This window comes from Nylanderia fulva, unplaced genomic scaffold (genome assembly GCF_048542155.1).
Source record: "Nylanderia fulva isolate GAGA-0341 unplaced genomic scaffold, ASM4854215v1 Scaffold4, whole genome shotgun sequence".
NCBI classification, from domain to species: domain Eukaryota; kingdom Metazoa; phylum Arthropoda; class Insecta; order Hymenoptera; family Formicidae; genus Nylanderia; species Nylanderia fulva.
In genome coordinates, this window is record NW_028190476.1 from 8283223 (window position 1) to 8302734 (window position 19512).

Genomic DNA, 19512 nt, shown 5'->3' on the forward strand with positions numbered 1-19512 from the left:
TATACGTATATTTCTTCTCTTAAAAAATATTATCACATATAGAAAAAATTGTATTCTTAAAATAAGAGAGGACTGTATAATATAAAATTTCTCTGGATAGATATTTCTAAGTGTGTCTAGAACATCCTCTAAAATTAAAAAATTAATTTTTCTTCAGAGAAGAAAATTAAGAATTCTTAACAAAGAATGTTCTTTGTTAATTATAAACATGTATAAACGTGTATATTTATTTTTATGTAAATTGTTCATTTGGTGTTAATATCGTTATTGTTGTAACTGCATATATATATATATATATATATATATATATATATAGTTGCAATTTACAATGCAATTTACAGTGTTTGTTAATTACTAAATGGTTTTAGTTTATTAGAAGAATGGATGAAGTTAATAAGTTAATTAAGTTTATAATTTAATCGTTCAGGATTTAATCTTATTCGATCTATATGCATACTATGTATGCTTTCTTCATGATTTTTCTTTGCCTCTGTGTTATAAAGTAATACATTCTTTTGTTAATGTAAAAATATAGATCCTATTTTTTGTCTACATTTTTAAATTAGGAATATCTGATACTAATCTCTAAATGATTTCCCTCTTAAGATAAGAACCTTTTGATGTCTCCTTTATAAAACATAATATTCTAAAATTAAGTTGAAAATTCTTAAAATTCTTGAAAAGATATCGTCGATCTACAATTGACAATATTAGTGACTGTTTTAATTTTCTTTTAATGTAATGTTAATAACAATTTTTATACTCTGTGAAATGAGTTTTATTTTTTAGAAGCTTATAGTTGAATGTCTAGCGATTTTTCCTAGAAGCGAATATTTTTGCTTTCTTCGGGGAATTCGATCGAACAAGTTGTGACCTGTCTGCCAAAAGTGTAAATATCAATTTGTATTGATCTATTGATTTCTCTGCGCTGTCTAGTAGTCTCACAGTCTGTAATTTCGTGCTTTGCAAAATGTACGTGGAAATATCGGCAAATTCTCCACGTGGCATCGCAAAATTAAGTAGAGACCATGTTATGTCACGAGGATGTATGTATATAGATGCACTAGAAAAGTCATTATTGTTGTGAAGATAGTGACAGCTTATTGCATTAAAAAGCGCAAAAACAAGATAGATTTCCAATGGAAATTTTAATGACCGCTATTAACGTGAACGACTGTAATATATCGTTATTGCTTCATGTTTAATTATAATTTAATCCAATCGGTGTGATTCCAAGTATCTCGTTGCAACGAATATGTGACGTTCAGAGTTGTTAATACCTCTTTCACTTCCATTCCGGTCGGGCAATATGTTGTAATAACCCGTCGGGATGGAGTGACACATGTCGTTTAAAAATTAACAACGTCATCACACTCTAGTCTATCTGATCTATCGCGTGCCCGTAAAAAAAGAAAAAAACAAATCACTCGGTAGAGTCCAGCTGAATAGTACGGAACGCTATTCCGTTAATTCGAGATATACATATATATATATATATATATATATGTGTGTGTGTGTGTGTGTGTGTGTGTGTATATCGACGATTCTCGTTCGAGAGCATACGTCGATGACGTATAGCGCATACAGGTACGGTGCAAGTGCAGTTTATCTAATTTCAGATTCGCGTCACGGTACATTATACATATACATATACTTTTTCTGTTAACTTAATGCGGATTTCATCAGTTTAGCGCGCAGCTGTCAGCTGTCAAGCTGTCGCTTACAATCTGTCACTTGCCGCAGTCAAGATTGCGCCATGTGACAAGCAATCTTTTATATTTTACTAACGAAAATTAAGTTTTTAATTAAAATTTATACACAAGTAACAACAAAAAAACAATAAATGTTAATGAAGTTTTAATTAAAATGTATAACGCTGCGCGCGTATATGAACATTTCGCAGGCCGGATTGACGTAAATCATGTGTAAGTTTAACACGAAGGCACGCACATGTCAACTTTATAATAATTTTTCTTCAACATTTTTGCCGATTTAATTAAAACTGCATAAGATACACACGCTTTGTGGAAAAAAATTCTTTCATTAATTATTTAAAAAATACTTTTAACACGTCCATGATCTCTGTTTGAAGAAAAAAGGAAAAAAGGAAGGAAACCGCGCGGGCACCGGAAGTTGACCCCGATCCTCGAAACTGGAAATTAAAAGGAACGACCTCGCCTCGATGTCCGCGCGAGAGAGCCCACGCTGTGGGCGCATCGTACATTAGTTCGGAATATTGCATGACGGTACCCGTATATCGAGTCCACGCGCGCTCGCTCGCTCTTTCGCTCTCAAATCGTACATTCAGCTCGAGCCGCTTATCTAGACGGGCGGCGAGCCCGCAGCTAACTTGAGAACCGAGGCTCAGGAAAAAAGCCCCTTCTGGCACATCAAAGCCCCGTCATCACGTCCGAGCGCAAATTCTCCCTTCCTCCCCTCTTTTTCTCTGTTTATTCTAAAATCGATCAGTTTTTGTTGATGCAACGCTCCTTAAAAACATTAGGGAGACGTCAACAACCCTAACAGCACAACATATCCGAGAAACGTCCGAAGGATATCCTGAGGATACCTAGAGGACATCCAAATATCCTCTGCATGTTCTCTGAACATCTTTCAAATGTGTGTGCTATTAGGGAAGGTGATACATAATTAAAAACTCTTTATTTGATACAACAGATAGATTTATTAATCAATGTTGATATCCTTCAATGTTGTATTCTACTATATATAGCTGCGTAAATGTAGCTAGACATATGCGTGCATAAGAGTGCAATCGCAAGGGAGAGAGAGAGAGCGGGAGAGAGAAGAGAGGGAGGAAGATACTTCGTGGGGGATGATGGCGAAACTCCTGCGAGCAGTCAGTCAACTTGGTTGGCTGGCCCGGTGTGTGTCGGTTAGGTTCGTGCGCCGCCTGACTGCCTGGTCCAGACGCGATAAGGCACGTCCAACACTTCCACTGGGATTCTGTTCGGGGCTGATATCATATCCGCCGCGTCGCGCCGCGCCGGGGCATCCCCGAGGTGTATTTCGCGATAGTCGCCCGCACACCGCGTGTACCGACCCGACCTATCTACGTATACCCTATACGGGATACGGCTTACGATCTGGTGCCCGTTCCCGGGGCGTATGCGCGATCACCCTTCTCTTCCGACGCGAGTTTCATAAAACTGGGAAGACCCGTGATACCCTAGACGCGGAATATATTAGCGACATTTACCTCCCCCGGGTTAGAGGTTAGGGTTAGGTTACGTTCGAAATCCCGTGATGTTGCTTCGAGTAAATATATTAAAGGAATGGCCGAAATTAATCTCCCCTTCGGGACTATGATATTCCGCTAATTATGTTTGACATGTCCTTTTGGGGTGGTAACTGGAGGTACTTTTACGCAGAGCTCCTTCCACGCACGTTAGTTTAAATTAATTAGGACGCTTAACAAAGCTTTTCACTCTGTGAACGCGGGCCTCATATAAATGATAAGGTTAATAAACCGAATTAAAATTAATTGGATGTTTACTTGAGCCTTCTGTCAATGCATAATTTTGCAGTTTTCCATAATGTATAGATACCCAATTCATTACACCACGACAGATTCTTATAGTAGCTTTTTATATTTTAGGAGGTTTCTGACTACAAAAGGTTCTGGTAGAAAATTCTAGTTTTAAGTTACTTTGGGTTCTCGAATACCCATTCATTGACAGAAGGGTTCTTTTAATCTAGGTGTCATCAGGGATAGATATTAGTACCACTCATTATTACTAAACTAACTTATTCTATTGATTCCTTAAGCTTCCTGTCAATGCATAATTTTGCATCTTTCCATCAATGTATAGATGACTTAATATAGATACCGATTTATTGCACCGCGATAGATTCTTATAGTAGCTAGGCATCAAACATTTTTTTTATATTTTAGAAGGTTTCTAAATAAAAAGTTTCTATTAGAAAAGTTTCGGTACATTTTTAGCATTTAAAGTTACTTTGGGTACTCTGATATCCGTTCATTGATTGAAGGGTTCCTAGATGTCATCAGGGTATTAGTATCATGTACTACATCATACTAACTTATTCTACTGATGTTCGTTATAATTTTGTTTTATCAGTCCAGTCATATGGTTGATTAATATTTATGGGAAAATAGATGAGGAAAAGAATTGAAGTCATTAGAATTTATAGTTCAAAAGAAGAGTTCGTACATACATCTTCCCATAGTCATCTTCTACAGTTCTACACCTTCCCAATTTAAGAAAGAAGACACGTGTTAATTATTATGTGTTAATTTGGAAGCGTGCAACCGATCAGATTAGAATAATGAGTAGAACTAAAATCCCGCTAAGTCCCTTAAGTGGCACACTTGTCCGCGAGAGATGAAATCGAACACGCGGAGTCGCGTGATGTCGGATCGAATCAACGGGGAGGAAACTCGCACGAGGAAGGATGCGAGAAAAACGGCATCAGCGAGGGAAGAAAGAGGAGATCGCGGTACAGAGTGCGAAAAAGAGGTAGAGCGGGCTGGAAAGAGAGAGAGAGAGAGATGGAGGAGAATTCGCGAGAGAGTGGGAAGATCCTGGGGGGTAGGGATTGCGATCAAAGCCATCTGTTGCATTGTCCCGGCAATTAGGAGGCGACAGCTGAGTCCCACCGTACTTACTTCCAGCCAGGGACTCTCAGCCACCGTGGAGCACGTGTGCTTTATCGATCTCGCTCCTCTTCGAACGTCGCCCACGAAGAGACCACCTTGCCCCAAAACCTTGCGTATACGGTTCGGGTGCGTAAATGCCGCGATGCTAATTTCAGTTATGCTCCCGTATGGCTGATAGAGAGCTGCGATTAATGTACAATTTTTTTTTTAACAAACATTACTTGTCAACCTGACATGTTAACGAAATTTAATCTATTTATTAATAATAAATTGTAACAGTAACATTATTTTTCACGGATCAGACTGAAGAAGACAGATATGATATTTTAAATTTTCTTTGCAAAATTTACAAAGTATATTTTTTCAGAATTGTTAACTCATGATTAATAGACACAAGTGTTTTTAAGTTTTTGCTCTCTTTTTGACTTTCTGATTTTAATAAAGGATTTTGTAAGAATCTTATGGCTGTATAAAATTATAGAAATTTTACAGAAAACGACGAAAAATTATTATGAATCGTCGCTGATAAGTATTACGGCTAATTGCGTGAATACTTAGGTCAGTACGTTGAAAGTAATTCGGAGAAGGTCGATTGACGTAATAGTTTACAGCGAACTTTTTCGTGGTTTATGAGATGTCTGGTCGTACATCACGTGAAACGAGGTTTTTCTCTAAAAAATTTGAAGAGCCAACACAAATATCCATTTCCATTAATTCAAATTTAACCCTTTTGTAATGTTTAATGCGTGTGTTTAATATTTAATATTAATATAATTATTATAATTTGATAATATTTAGTTTTAAATGTATTAGAAAAAAATAAAAATGTGAAACGACGATTACAGTCAGCTTTAAAAGCGCCGCATAAACAAAATATAAAATAATTTTGATGATAAATAGATTTGGATGATAGATCGATGACCTTAGAAGTTTTACAGAATTTGCTGATATATAGATTTCCAGCTAAAATTATATATTGCCCAAATATGTAGATGATGTCGAAACTAAACGGATATCTTTGAACATTCAAAGAAAGTTCGCTCGAGAGGACTGCGACGTTGAGTTGTATGTGTGTGTGTGTGTGTGTGTGTGTTTGTTTGTTTGTATATGTGCTTGCACATATGGTCCGCAAGGCCAATTCATATGGGTAAACTTTGATTTTCTGCTGTCACGAAGACAAACGGGGCTCCGCAGAAAAATAGCGCGCGATTACCTGAAATTTTCTACAGCGTACACATACGCATACACATTTCTTTTCTTCTCTTACATTCGTTTTAAAATTCTACGACGTAAACGTAGTTTAACGATCATCGTATTTCTATCATATTTATTTCGAGAATGGTTGAAATAAATTTTGCATTAGATGTCCTATTTTTAGAAAATCGATACGAGATGTCAAGATTCTAATTTCCGATTTCTCACTAGAAAAATTGTATTTTCAAAGTAAGAAAGGACTGTAAATTATAAAAAAATGTCTCTTAATAAATAATATTAAGTATTTCTAGAACATTTTTTAAATCTAAGAATTTATATTTTAATAATGAATAATAATATATTTTTTTAAATGAGGACCCTTTATTTGGAATTATGGTCATATTGTTGCAGTAGTACACAAGGTATCTCAAGGTGACCTTTAATAGAAGATTCCTGAAAATATTTGGGAACGATTTTTCTTCAACAAAAATGTTGAGAGAAATCGTCATTTTTTTCAAGCTACCATTTTTGCCATATCATATATTTTTGTAACTAAACCTTTAAATTAAAATTCTATTAAATTAAACTCGACTTGAAATTGAATGAAGAATGTAATTTTTTAAATATTTTAATTTTACAAATTTAGTTTGTGAAAAATCCTTCATTTTTAACCACTTATAACTCGAAAATTAATTGGTGCCTCGACATTTTCATTAATAATAAGAACAAAAATCGTTTCCAAATAATCCCAAAATCTATTATTAACGAGTGGTGCGGTAGATCTGGGATATTTTATATATAATTATATAATGTTGCAATTTACAATGCAATACAGTTTGTCACTGAATAATTTTAGTTTAGTAGAAGATTGAATAAAGTTGAAAAAGAAGACCTGAGCAATCTAAGAGAAGTGTTCACGAATAAATAAGACAATCTATATTTATGCTCTTTTTATGATTTTTCTTTGTCGTGTACTATAAAATAATGCATTCTTTTGTTAATGCAAAAATAAATCTCGTTTTGTCTATATTTTTATAAATTAAGCATATCTGATATTAATCATTCTTTAATTTCCCTTTTAAAAGAGGATCTTATTTTAGAAAAGAGTATTCTAAAAATCAGTGAAAAAGTCTTAAAAAGGGAAGACAATTTTTTCAGGATATATATATATGTGTGTGTGAAAATAAATCTTATTTTGTCTACATTTTTATAAATTAGGAATATCTAATACTAATCTATTTTTAAATCTCCTCTTAAAAGAAAATCCTATTTTAGAAAAGGGTATTCTAAAAATCAGTGGAAAAGTCTTAAAATGAGAAGACAATTTTTTTCAGTATGATCGTTATATTTTTCCCGGTTCGTCATAGCTTTTAACTCGAGCTCCCTATTCGGCCTCTATTATTACAATAAAGAATGGCCGGCAATATCGGACGCGGCGTGGATGCTCGTCACGATCAAATGAAATCACCAAAGAAGAGCTTGCCCCCGTTCCGTTTCTTCTGATAAGCCTTTGGTGAGACGGACGCGTAGAGAAGAAGGACGGAGAACCGCTGCAGGAAGTAACAGCTGGCCGAAGGGATAGCAACATCAGCAACAGCAGCGGCAGTACCATTACCATCATCCGAGCTAGATATCTCCTCTCTCTCTCTCTCTCTCTCTCTCTCCGGGATTCTTGTACATACGTATGCGCGCACACACATGCGGAAGATGCATCCCGTACGTCGCGGAACTCGCGGCAAGATTGCGCGAGAGAGTTGAGTGACAGCTCGTCGCCTGCAATCACGGCGCGACGCTGATTAAACATTCGCGCGTATGCGTCTTTAACCTTGAACAGATTCGTAAAGAACAATCTGCATCCGGGGACACCTGTGTACCTAATATACAGGGTGTTTCTAAAACTATGTCAGAGATTTTAAGGGGATGCTGATCATGACCTGTTGTACCGACTTTGAGTTCAAGAGCTTTTGTTTTTATTGGCTATACAGATTGAAAAATCCTTCTCCACAATGAAAGTACTGATAATAATGAATGGGGAGCGCAGTTGTTTTATCGGTCTCTTGCATCAGCTCATAACAATACTTATTTAATACAAAAATTCTGCAGTTTATTTGTGCATAAAATATGACGCTCCCAATAGAGATGACATGAAAGAATAATACAGAAGTAATAAAAATGAGATTAAAAGCCTGTATCAAAAGATTCGTACTTGAATTAATTATGTATGTTTATTTGCATACGGAATCGATGAGGCATAAAACAGCAAAAATTAGTTGCAAGGCAGTGCTCCCCATTTATTATTATTAGTACTTTTTATTGTGGAGGATTTTTCAATCTTTATATTCGATAAAAAGTGAACTTAACCTAACTTAAAGTCGGCAAAACAGAACAACAGCAGCATCCCCTTAAGGGATTATACCTACCTGTGAGGTAGAAAAAAACATGTATTTTTAAGAATTTTTTTTTAAACTGAAAGATTTTTTAAAATAATTGATTAATTATTTAAATTACAAAATATTAAAAAAAAAAAAAAAGATATCAGTGATCTTCTCGAGAGCATTTTCTTGTAAGTTTTTTTTTGCGGTGACCACTGTAGCTTTGAGCTCGTTTATCTGAAATAGAAAATTCGAGCAAATTTAGTTAGTATATTAGTTCATCTAGTGTTTAATCATTCATTATCTCGAAAAATTAATTTGAGACAAAATGGCGGTTGTTTAAAATTAAACTATCGATTTTCAACCAAAAAAATTGTTTATTTTTATCTGTAAAAAATCTACACAACGAAAAATAAAAAGTAACGATCGGGCACTAGATAAAAAAAATTCCTAAAAATACATGTTTTTTCGACTTTACAGGTAGGTATAACCCCTTAAGAACGTATTCTAGAGTCCAAAAATAAACATTAACACCCCGATTGTCAAAATCACATATAAAAATGAAGTATTCACTATTAATTATCATGCTGTGCAAAATTTCAACGATCTGTGAAAGTCTCCAAGAGCTATAATATATTATTGGATTTTTTCTTCTCACTTTAAAGAGTTGTAACTCGGAGGAAAAGCATTTTTTTGGACCCATCTTTATAGGAACTTTTTTCTTATTTTGACCCCTAGAATGCACCCTTAAAATCTCTGATATAGTTTTAGAAACAGCCTGCATTGAGAAATTTCTAAGGTTATTTGGGGACGATTTTTTTCGTAAAATATTCAAATATCGCAAAAAATCATTTTTTATATATTAAATCCCAATTATTTTGGATACCTGATATGCTGGTGAAAATTGGCTTGCGGCATTGTTTTCAGCATTTAAACATTTGTAAGAAACACCTGGTATGATTCAAAATAATAAAAAAAAATTAAATTATATCTAGTGTAATTAAGTCTCGACTTTTTACTAAATTATTTTCAAATAATCGCAAGAATCTGTTATTAATGGATGATCCGATAAATCTGGGACATCTTATATACATAAGATACATCTTATGTATGCCTAAATCATACATCTCTTTAATATTCTGATGATATATTTTTTCCATCATTTCCACAAAAATTTTTTTCTAATAATTAAAAAATTCTAACATGGTAGTCGCATCCTGGACACATATGACACAGCGATATTACTGTTATTTTATCGCCACAATATGGAATAATATGAGGGTATAACAATAATCACGTTTGTTAATTACTTCATTATAATCTATTTACATAATTGCATTGTTCGTGTGCATTATTTGCATGTGATTTACGCCTCTTGCATAATTGCGATCATAATTTTATTTGAAATATGCAGTCGATGCGTGCTGTACAAAATTTTCTAACTGAGGAAGGCTACGAGAGACAGAAAGAGAGAAAGAGAGAGAAAGTCGAATTTGTTCCGAGAATAATTAATCTCTGTTTCATCGCGCTATGTGCCCACTTAATCGTCGGTGCATTGAGACATCACGATCCGAAAATGGATGGATGCTTGCACCCGCATCGGTGCCATCATAATATCGCGGAGATGCATCGCAACGATTTCGTATCGTAAAGTCATTAGAGAGACAACCGCGCTACCGTCCTATCAGTTCACTCGGTTGTACTTAATCGCTTTGAATCGAAATCTAACGAATTACACCGAAGTGAAATCTGCTAAAACTCGCGTTTCGGATAGTATGTATATTGGAAAGCCTAAAAGAAGCGTTTGTAATAACGTAATTAATTAAATTTGTGTCTGGTTTGTTTTACTTTGACTTCCGACTGTCAACGCGTGGAAAACGCAGCATCGACGTTATAATAAATCGATAACGAATAAATAACATCACACAAAGCGGAGAGAGAAGCCGGGCAACATTCATCACACATTTATTACATGCATTACAATCGAATAATATTATTACAAATGTTACGACATGAATTTACAGATCGTAATTAAGCACTGTCCTACCTGTTCGCTTATCAACTGGCAAATTAATTTGTCGGCAGATAACAGAAAAAAATGCGTGACAAATTATTATTAAACCGACGAGAGAACGATGATTTATATTTCCCGTACATGGAAATTTTGCAGAAATGAGGCAGAAAAAGGCATTGAGGTCTTTCGAAGATCAAAGGCGATTTCTATCAAAATGACGACTTTAATTCACTCTTTATTTTTCATATTTTTCTTCTCTTTTCTTTTCTTCATTTGTCATTCTTCTTCATTCTTTTTTATATTCTTTTTCTCTTTTCTTTAACTCTTCTTTACTCTTCTTCATACTCTTTTTCTTCCTTTTTAACTATTCTTCATTCTTTATGGATACTTTCTGATTTTCTCTTGGTCAAAGGCAATTCGTATCAAAAAGATAATTTTATTTCACTTTTCTTCACTCTCTTTCACTTTCTTTTACACTCTTCTTTATTTCTTCTTTTCTTCCTCATTTTTCTGCACTCTTCTTTACATTCTTCTTATCCCTTCTTTTCTTCTTCAGTCTTCTGCACTCTTCTTCACTTTTCATGAGTATTTTTTGACTTTTTTCTTGGTCGAAGGCGATTCCTATCAATACAACAACTTTACTTCACTCTTCTTGACACTCTTCTTATCTCTTCTTTAGCTCTTCTTCACTCTTCGTAGATATTTTTTTACTTTTTCTTGGTCGAAGGCGATGCCTATCAAAATAACGACTTTACTTTACTCTTCTTCACACTCTTCTTATCTCTTTTTCAATTCTTTTTCACTCTTCTTCATTCTTCTTCATTCTTCATGGATATTTTTTGATTTTTTCTTGGTCGAAGGCGATGCCTATCAAAACAACGTTTTTACTTTACTCTTTACTCTTTTCACACTCTTCTTATCTCTTCTTCCTTCATTAAGGATATTTTCTGATTTTTCTCTTCGTTTTTGCGACTCGGTCGATCGTTCGCGCTATCGCGAGATGCTTGCAGACGCTATTCTCGTAATTGCCATTCGTGATCTCCCGGCTGGCAGTTACCACCAGAGGCCATCAGAGGAGATTTTTCACGTGGGATATCACGACGGCACCCTGTGTAACCACGACCTCGCCCTTTATGCAGGCGGCGGAAGGCGTCTGTGTGTACTCAGGCTCCCCATCATATCGCGTAAGCCGTGAGGCAGCTTAGTTTGTCGGGAGTTCAGGTACAGGTAATTACCTACTGGCTACCGGCGTCAGGTGGTAGTGACACGGTAGCATCGACCTCTCTTCCGCCTTCTCTCTTCCCATCACATCATCTCTCTCTCTCTCTCTCTCTCTCTCTCTCTTCCTCCTTTCTTCCTTCGACACACCTCTGCTACGTATTTACACGCACCCACGCAAAAATGCCTCGTGGCGATCAGTTCCATTAGCTTAATGGGATCGTCTCTCCTAAACCTTCCCGCCAACAGATTGACCGTCTTATTTGACGGTTCCCTCATACGTTCACTCTAGCGGAAAGTTCGAGTCCCGCATTAATTATTCGGTATCTCATTATTATACATGTTGCTAAATCCGAGGATTAATTATTTTAATGATAAGTTGTGAGAAATGTTGCAATAATTGATTATAAAAAAATGTCATTTTCTCCGTAATTTATGAAGAATCTTGACGCAAAATTTTCACATATCTGTGTACTACATTTTGTGTATAAATTGTGGATGTAAAATCGTTACCACCGACTTATAATTGCATTAAATGGTGCGCATTAGCATATCAGCGCTGATAGCCTCGCATTATGCGTTTTAATGCACATTTATAGGATACCTGCGGCTGCTCTTCAATTATGAACGAGCTATGGCGCACATATAGGTATAAAGTCAGAATTTCTCGACATGCGAATTATGGTGATTGCTCTTCGCTTCGGGTATGATTGCAATTACATCGATTAGCATATTTTTTAAAATTATCATTATATCACGGTTGAATTGCGAATCATGATTGTGTTTCGAAATATCATCGTAGAAATTCGTACAAAGTAATTTTGAAAATTTATTGCTCCTAACATTTTTAATATTTTTATATTATATATTTATTTGGTTTAACAAAAATATTGATTATCTTTGACAGCTCTGATGATGAGACATTAAACGAATAAATGACATTATTAGAGAAGATCAAACCTTCCGGCGGGAATTTGTGTGAAGATCCAGAACTATATTTTTTTTAATCATCCTACTATCATTATTTACAAACAGTGTTTGCTGGTATCTAAATAAAATTATATAGATGATCATCTAGATAAAATTTTGGCGTCATCTTATTTTTATACAATTCTTTATATATAGATAATAAAAATATATATTATCTATATCTGCAACTTAGATGAAAAAAAGTATTACTTTCAATAAATTATCTAGAATAATGTTCAGATAATTTGGTTTAGAGCCATAGCACATGAAAATACTTAATAGATAACAGAACTTAAGCAATAAGTGATAAAAATTTATGAATAAAAGTATAAATATATTTTTTTATAACTGTTTATATAAAATCGGTCTTAAAAATAATATTATCTGAAAGTAATCTAGATGATATAATTTTATTTTTATCTAGATATATATTCAAGACAAAATCAACTTTATCTTATCCAAGATGAATTTACATATTTTCATCTCATCTTTATCTAGCTAATTTTACAATCTTTAAATTAAAAAAAAATTTTAATTAAGAAAATCTGTTTTAAATTTTAAAATCATCTATAAGCACGACACTGTTTACAAAATTATATATGTTTGATGACTGGAGCCGGAACATCCAAAATTTGTTGAAATTCTTTCCCATCTGAACACACAGACATTCACATATGAGTCGTCAATAATGACCTGTCAATCGCGATCGATCGCGATATATTCGGATGCGAGCGACGAAGGTGCCTGCCCGCGAGGGACCACTCTTGGCAGAGAGTCTCCCTCGTTGCTGTTGATCGATGTTATACGACATGCGCCACGGGGGTGGTTCAGTATCTGTAACATTTCGTTATCGGCATACTCGGCGTGCCCCCACGTCGTTTTCGCCACGCATGCCGCGGGCGTTCCACGGGAGATAACGCGCTATATGTATACGCGCGCGCAGAGCGGAACAAGACAAGGCGGATGACACGGCCCGTAATTGCATGTTATCCGTCGCGTCTCGCACACGGGCGCGCAGGTATGCACGCAAGTATACGCGAACCCCCCGGTGCGCGCGTATTTGTGCGGAAGAGTGGGACCGGCTACCCGTTCCACGTGCTCGACGTCCCCGGATATGATGCGACACAAAGGACGTTTGCGGCGACCGCGCCTTTCCGACCTCTTGTACGCCTTGATGTGCATGTGTTATATATAGGGTGTATCTAAATAAGTGTGAACAAATATTTTAGGAGATGATTCTTTGTCGAAAATTAAGGGCGGTTTTTCACATATAAAAATATACTTGTGTCCCTCCCTATATACAAGGTATATTTATATAAGCGCAAAAAAATTTAGATGACTTTTTAAAATATACTCTTATATCCTTTTCTGAAGAGTTACACTTTTCTAAAGAAGGAGGTAAAAATTAAATTTTTATTTAAAAAAATATTAATACATATTTTTTTATTAATGGAAAATATCCACCAAGTTTTGTTTTTTTAATTTATCTGAAATCTGAGAAACCTTTTTGTATGTAAAATACATCCTATTTTGTCTATTTTTATAAAACAGGAAAATTTGATACTTTGATCTTTAGAGGATTCCTCTTAAGATAAGATGATTATTTTGGCGCCTATTTTAAAACAGAGTATTCTAAAAATAAGTAAAAAATTCTTAAAATAAGAATACAATTTTTTCAAGATACAGGGTGTATCTAAATAAGTGCGAAAAATTTTAGGTGATTCTTTGTGTGTCGAAAATTAAAGGGAATTTCTTATATATGTATAAACATATATCCTAATATTTTTTTTCTCAAATTTCAGATGAATTAAAAAAATTAAACTTGGTAGATATGTTTCACTAATAAAAAAATATTTATTAATTATTTTCTTTTTAAATCTTCTCTTTCTTTAGAAAAGTAATTCCTCAGAGAGAGATATATAAAGAGTATATGTTTATATAAGAAATCCCTCTAAATTTTTGACAAAGAATCAACTCTTAAAATTTTTTTGCACTTATTTAGATACACCCTGTATATGCAAATTATTCAAGTGTAAATAATGTCTGCTTCTCGCGAGCTGATTCTCGGATTTATTGAATGACCCATCATTAGAACCATAGATCAAGTCACGCGAAATAGCCATAACTTTTGGTTCACTGATCGAAAAGGATTGGTTTTTTTCAAGAAAAATGATTCACTCGACATGTAATATTTTATATACACCGTGTTTCAGAATTAGTAGATCACCTGTTAATTTCTGGGATCATTTGGAGATGATTTTTCCACAGCAAAAATGTCGAGGCGCCAAACATTTTTGAGTTACAAGCGATTGGAAATAAAGGATTTTTTTGCAAACTAAGTTTTTTGTGGAAATAAAATATTAACAAAACCATATTCTTCAATTAATTTCAAGTAGAATTTAATAGAATTTAATTTAATATTTAGTTATAAAAAGATACATGATGGCAAAAATTAGGAACATGCAAAAAATGAGATGCTCTCTCTCTCTCGACACATTTTTGAGAAAAAATCGTCTCCAAATGATCCCAGGAATTAACAAGTAATCCACTAATTCTGAGTCTCCCTGTATTATTTAGGAAATTTTTCATCATAATGATAACAAAAATTAATCCATATTTATATGATCATAAATCCATATTTATATGATTAATTGACAAGTGTTTGAACATAAAGAATTAAGCACAATAATTAAAGAGAAGTGTTTTTACATAAAACATTAATCTTTGAGTGATATATATATATATAATAGTGAATGTCAGAATTTTTTAAAATTTCTTGCAGCCTCCTCTGCACCGCGGGAGAAATCCTCGCGGGAGGAAGTAGTTCAACCAGAAGCGCACTCGCCCTCGTCTCAGCAGCATCAAAGACTCGGGAGTCAGCAGAAGCAAGCAAACGGTTCTCGATCGGAGTACAAAGGTTCCAGATCCTCTGACAACGACAGCCCTTTGCCTTCGCAATCGGTCAAGTCCGAGCTCGAGGAAGGGTCCGGCGCTGCGAATGCTGGGCCCAGGACGGACGAACAGGGCGATGGTGTCGGGTTGGCGAACGGCACCGGCACCTCTGCCAGCGCATCCAGATGCGTCAGCAGCATCTTCGCCGGACACGGCAAGCTCAAGAGGCTGCTGGGCACTCTGGTGCAATTTGCCACCGACATTTCGACGGATACCGGCGACACGGTGCGTGCGCTGGTGCTCGCGCTTCTGGTAGGTGATTAATACTTCTATTTCCGCCACGATTAAAATATATAAAATAGTTAAAAAATTAATATATGCAAAAATAAAATATATAAAAAATTAAAATATATAAACAAATTAAAATATATAAAAAATCTACTTAAGGGGATGCCGGATGTCTGTTTTATCGATCAGATGATTATAGATTTTTCTGCACCGAAATCTTTTTATTGGTTTAATAAAATAATAAATGCTTTTCCACAATTAAAACACGTACAGAAACAAAGTGGGAACCTACTGATTTTATGTTAAAAACAAGAAAAAATTTAAAAACTAAAATTTCTTTATCGACTTCTGTCGTCAGGTCGAAAAAAATAATTGTTTAATATAAAAGTTCTGCTGTTTGTACGTACAAAATAAGATAGGTTCCGACTAGAAATTGAATGAAGAAGTATTAGTATATTTTTAGATATAAGTTTAAAAGCCTAATAAATAAGAAAACGGTGCAGAAAATTTTCACGCATGTGTTGTATACGTGCATATGTTTAGACATGTGTGGTGCTAACCTATCATGTGTATATGTGTATACGTGCATATGTTTAGATATGTGTGGTGCTAACCTATCGGAGTTCGGCCGTCTCTCCGACATCCCCTTAAGGGGATGCTAACCATGACTGTTTTACCGATTTTAAGTTCAAGTGCTTTTCTTTTTAGATTGAAAAATCCTTCTCCACAATTAAAGTACTGATAATAATGAACGCTGTAATTTCGAATAAAAAAACAATAAAAGTTAAAAAATTACAGTTTTTTATCGGCCTCTTGCATCAGCTCATAACAATATACTTATTTAATACAAAAGTTTTGCAGTTTATTTGTGCACAAAATATGGCGCTCCCAATAGAGATGACATGAAAGAATAATACAGAAGTAATAAAAATGAGATTAAAAGCCTGTATCAAAAGATTCGTGTTTCAATTAATTATATGTATGTACATTTGCGTGCAAAATTGATGACGAGGCATAAAACAGCAAAAATTAGTTGCTAGACAGTGCTCCCCATTTATTATTATAAGTACTTTCATTGTGGATGATTTTTCAATCTGTATATTCAATAAAAAGTGAACCTAACCTAACTTAAAGTCGGTAAAACAGAACAACGGCAGCATCCTCTTAAATAAAATATAAAATATAAATTTTTTAGTAACTTATTTTAATTTTAATAATTTTATTATCAAATAATATAAAGATTTTTGTTAATTTTCCAATAAATTTACTATGGTGCGCACTATGAATGCATGTGTATAGGAACCGTTAGATCGTATTGCGATCTCTGTTAGCTTGTCGCGCATTGCATCTGGTATTTGGCCAAGCATCCTCTCACAATCAGGTGCATGCGAGATTTTACCGAAGTTACGAACTCCTTTAATACCAACAATAAGTAACATACGCGTACCAGCTGACGGAGTTTTCTGTCGCGTGCTGAAATCGCAAAACTTGCTATAAGCATCAGCGTATGTTGTGCAGATGCATCTCTAGTGCATGTTGTAGATTGCAGGTAGCTCTCTTCAATGGGCATTATTTATGTATTTATTAAAAAATGATTAACTTTTTTGTATAATTGAATGATAAAATGCAATCGAGTGTGATTTATTTTATATAAATGAAAAGTTTGTCAAAATAAATTTTGAAACTGATAATTTCTTGATTGTGAAAGGATGCATTTTAATTTTACATCTTGACAATGATAAGATGATAAAAATTTGAGTCCAATTGCAATTTTATGTTGAAATTACTTTTTTGTTTTTTAATTATCATTTACTTAAGTTTTATTATTTTTTTATAAAGGATGGGAAATTTTTAAAATATATTTTTGTCCTGGAAATTATTCACAAACATCTTTTTTCATGATGAAAATCCATATTGCATCAGCAAACGATCATTTGCCCATAATGATTGTGTCATATTATTACTGATATCGATTGGATTTAGTGATGTTATTTTTATACAAATCTTTATAATTATATACATTATATATATAATAATCTATCCTATTTTATTTAAACAATTTATCTAATGTTATTTAATTTTAATTATCTTATTGTTCGACAACATAGAGTATTTTAGAGGACAATCGTCAAAATTTTGAGGTTTGGGGGAAGAAAAGCGATTTGTTTACTAAATTAAAATATAATTGTGAGTATTCTGTCTGTTATAATTAAAATTATAATTAAACAGGGAGGTTTCTCAAATGAATTATTAATTAATTCATTAATTGAAACAGATAACAGATCTGTGTACGCGGCACCGGATGAAAAAAAAGAAAAAGAAAAAGAAAAAGAAAAAGCACAGTTAATCGATGCCGGGCGCGTCGTTAAACAGCTCGTAAATATTCAAAGTACGCACATAATGCATAATGTCGGCCGTGTGTACCAAGCGTGCATACGTCCTGTGGAAACATGACATCTGGTGACCGTGCTTAACTGTAAAACGATCGCGGCACGTGACAAACGCAAAACCAAATCCTACCCCGAAACCGCGCGCGCGCGCGCGACTCATTTCCGGAAATGCGGTCTCGCTCCATACCGGATCTTTTTGTCTCGACGCGATTCAATTACGCGAAGTGATGGTGGACCGACTGAACGTGTTCGTCGTCCCTCGTTAATTTTCAGAGCGGCAGCATGACCGCCGAGGAATTTCACTCGGCGTTGCAGGAGGCGACCAACTTCCCGCTCAGAAGCTTCGTCCTGCCGTACCTTAAGCACACTTTACCTTCCTTGCAGAGAGACCTGAGCAACGCGGCCCGAGCGAATAATCAGGTAAAACCGATTTTTGCATTTATTACAGATGGCCGGCCAACAAAACTCGTTCTTCAAAATGCGGAAGACGAGAATTTTTATTCTAAAGTGGATCGTGCTATTGTTTTTTTTTTTTAAATATAACATCCCATACAGCACAGATTATTGCAATTATATTGCAGCAACGTTGCAATGTTGCAAGTTGCAATGCAACATTATAAAGACATTGCAGAGATATAGGTGCACAAAATTCCAGCACACTTGTAGCAACATGACATTAATATTTCGGAAATATTGCATGTAATCCAAATTCTATAATTTATATATTGTAATATATATACATATATATATATATATATATATATATACCCAGCAAACACCAAGTTACAGCTATATAATTGTTAGTTGTAATTTCCCACTCAAAAATATAATACGTGTATTATAACAATTATATTGTTGAGTGGAAAATTACAACTAACAATTATATAATTGTAACTTGGTATTTGCTGGGTATAATACTGTAATAAAATAATTTTTTGCAATATTGTACAATAAAAGATGTTAACGATAATCAATAATTTTATTATCTTCCAAAAAGCGGACATTTTAACATTGCTGCAATTCAACAGCAATGATGTAGCAACATTTTGCAGTAAATTTGCAATATTGCGGTGAAAGATTGTTGTAATGTTTTTGCAATCTATCGGTGCTGTATGGGATATAACCCATACAGTGCAACGAAATTGCAGCATTGTGGCAACATTTCATTGCAATATTACAACATTGCATAAACACTGTGAAATGTTGCAGCAATCTTGCTGCAAGGTTGCAGCAACGGTAAAATATCCGCTTTCAGTAATATTGTTCTATAACTTTGCAGCAATAATGCAATAAAATAAATATGTAATATTACTATTGGATTATTGAAAATGTGTTAAATACATGATCGGACTGAATGTTCTGTATCTAATATTTTTTGCGTAAATTTTATTTTCATAATATTTCTGAAATGTTACTGCAACGTTATTTAAACTATATTGCAAATTTATGTCTATATAATATTTCTGCAATATTGCTATGCAATGTGCAATATTGTAATGTTGTTGCAATATTGCTGCAAACTTGTGTGCTATGGAA

At 34.4% G+C, this 19512-nt stretch overlaps 1 protein-coding gene across 1 annotated transcript in view; it reads left to right on the top strand.

Moving 5' to 3' along the window:
• Positions 1-19512, top strand: part of nvy (CBFA2/RUNX1 partner transcriptional co-repressor nervy) — a 64557-nt gene that overhangs the window by 25672 nt on the left and 19373 nt on the right. Inside the window, exons 3-4 of the mRNA XM_085486082.1 lie at positions 15189-15610; positions 18250-18396. Coding sequence (XP_085342208.1) covers positions 15189-15610; positions 18250-18396 — 569 coding nt within the window. The remainder of the gene's footprint in view (positions 1-15188; positions 15611-18249; positions 18397-19512) is intronic.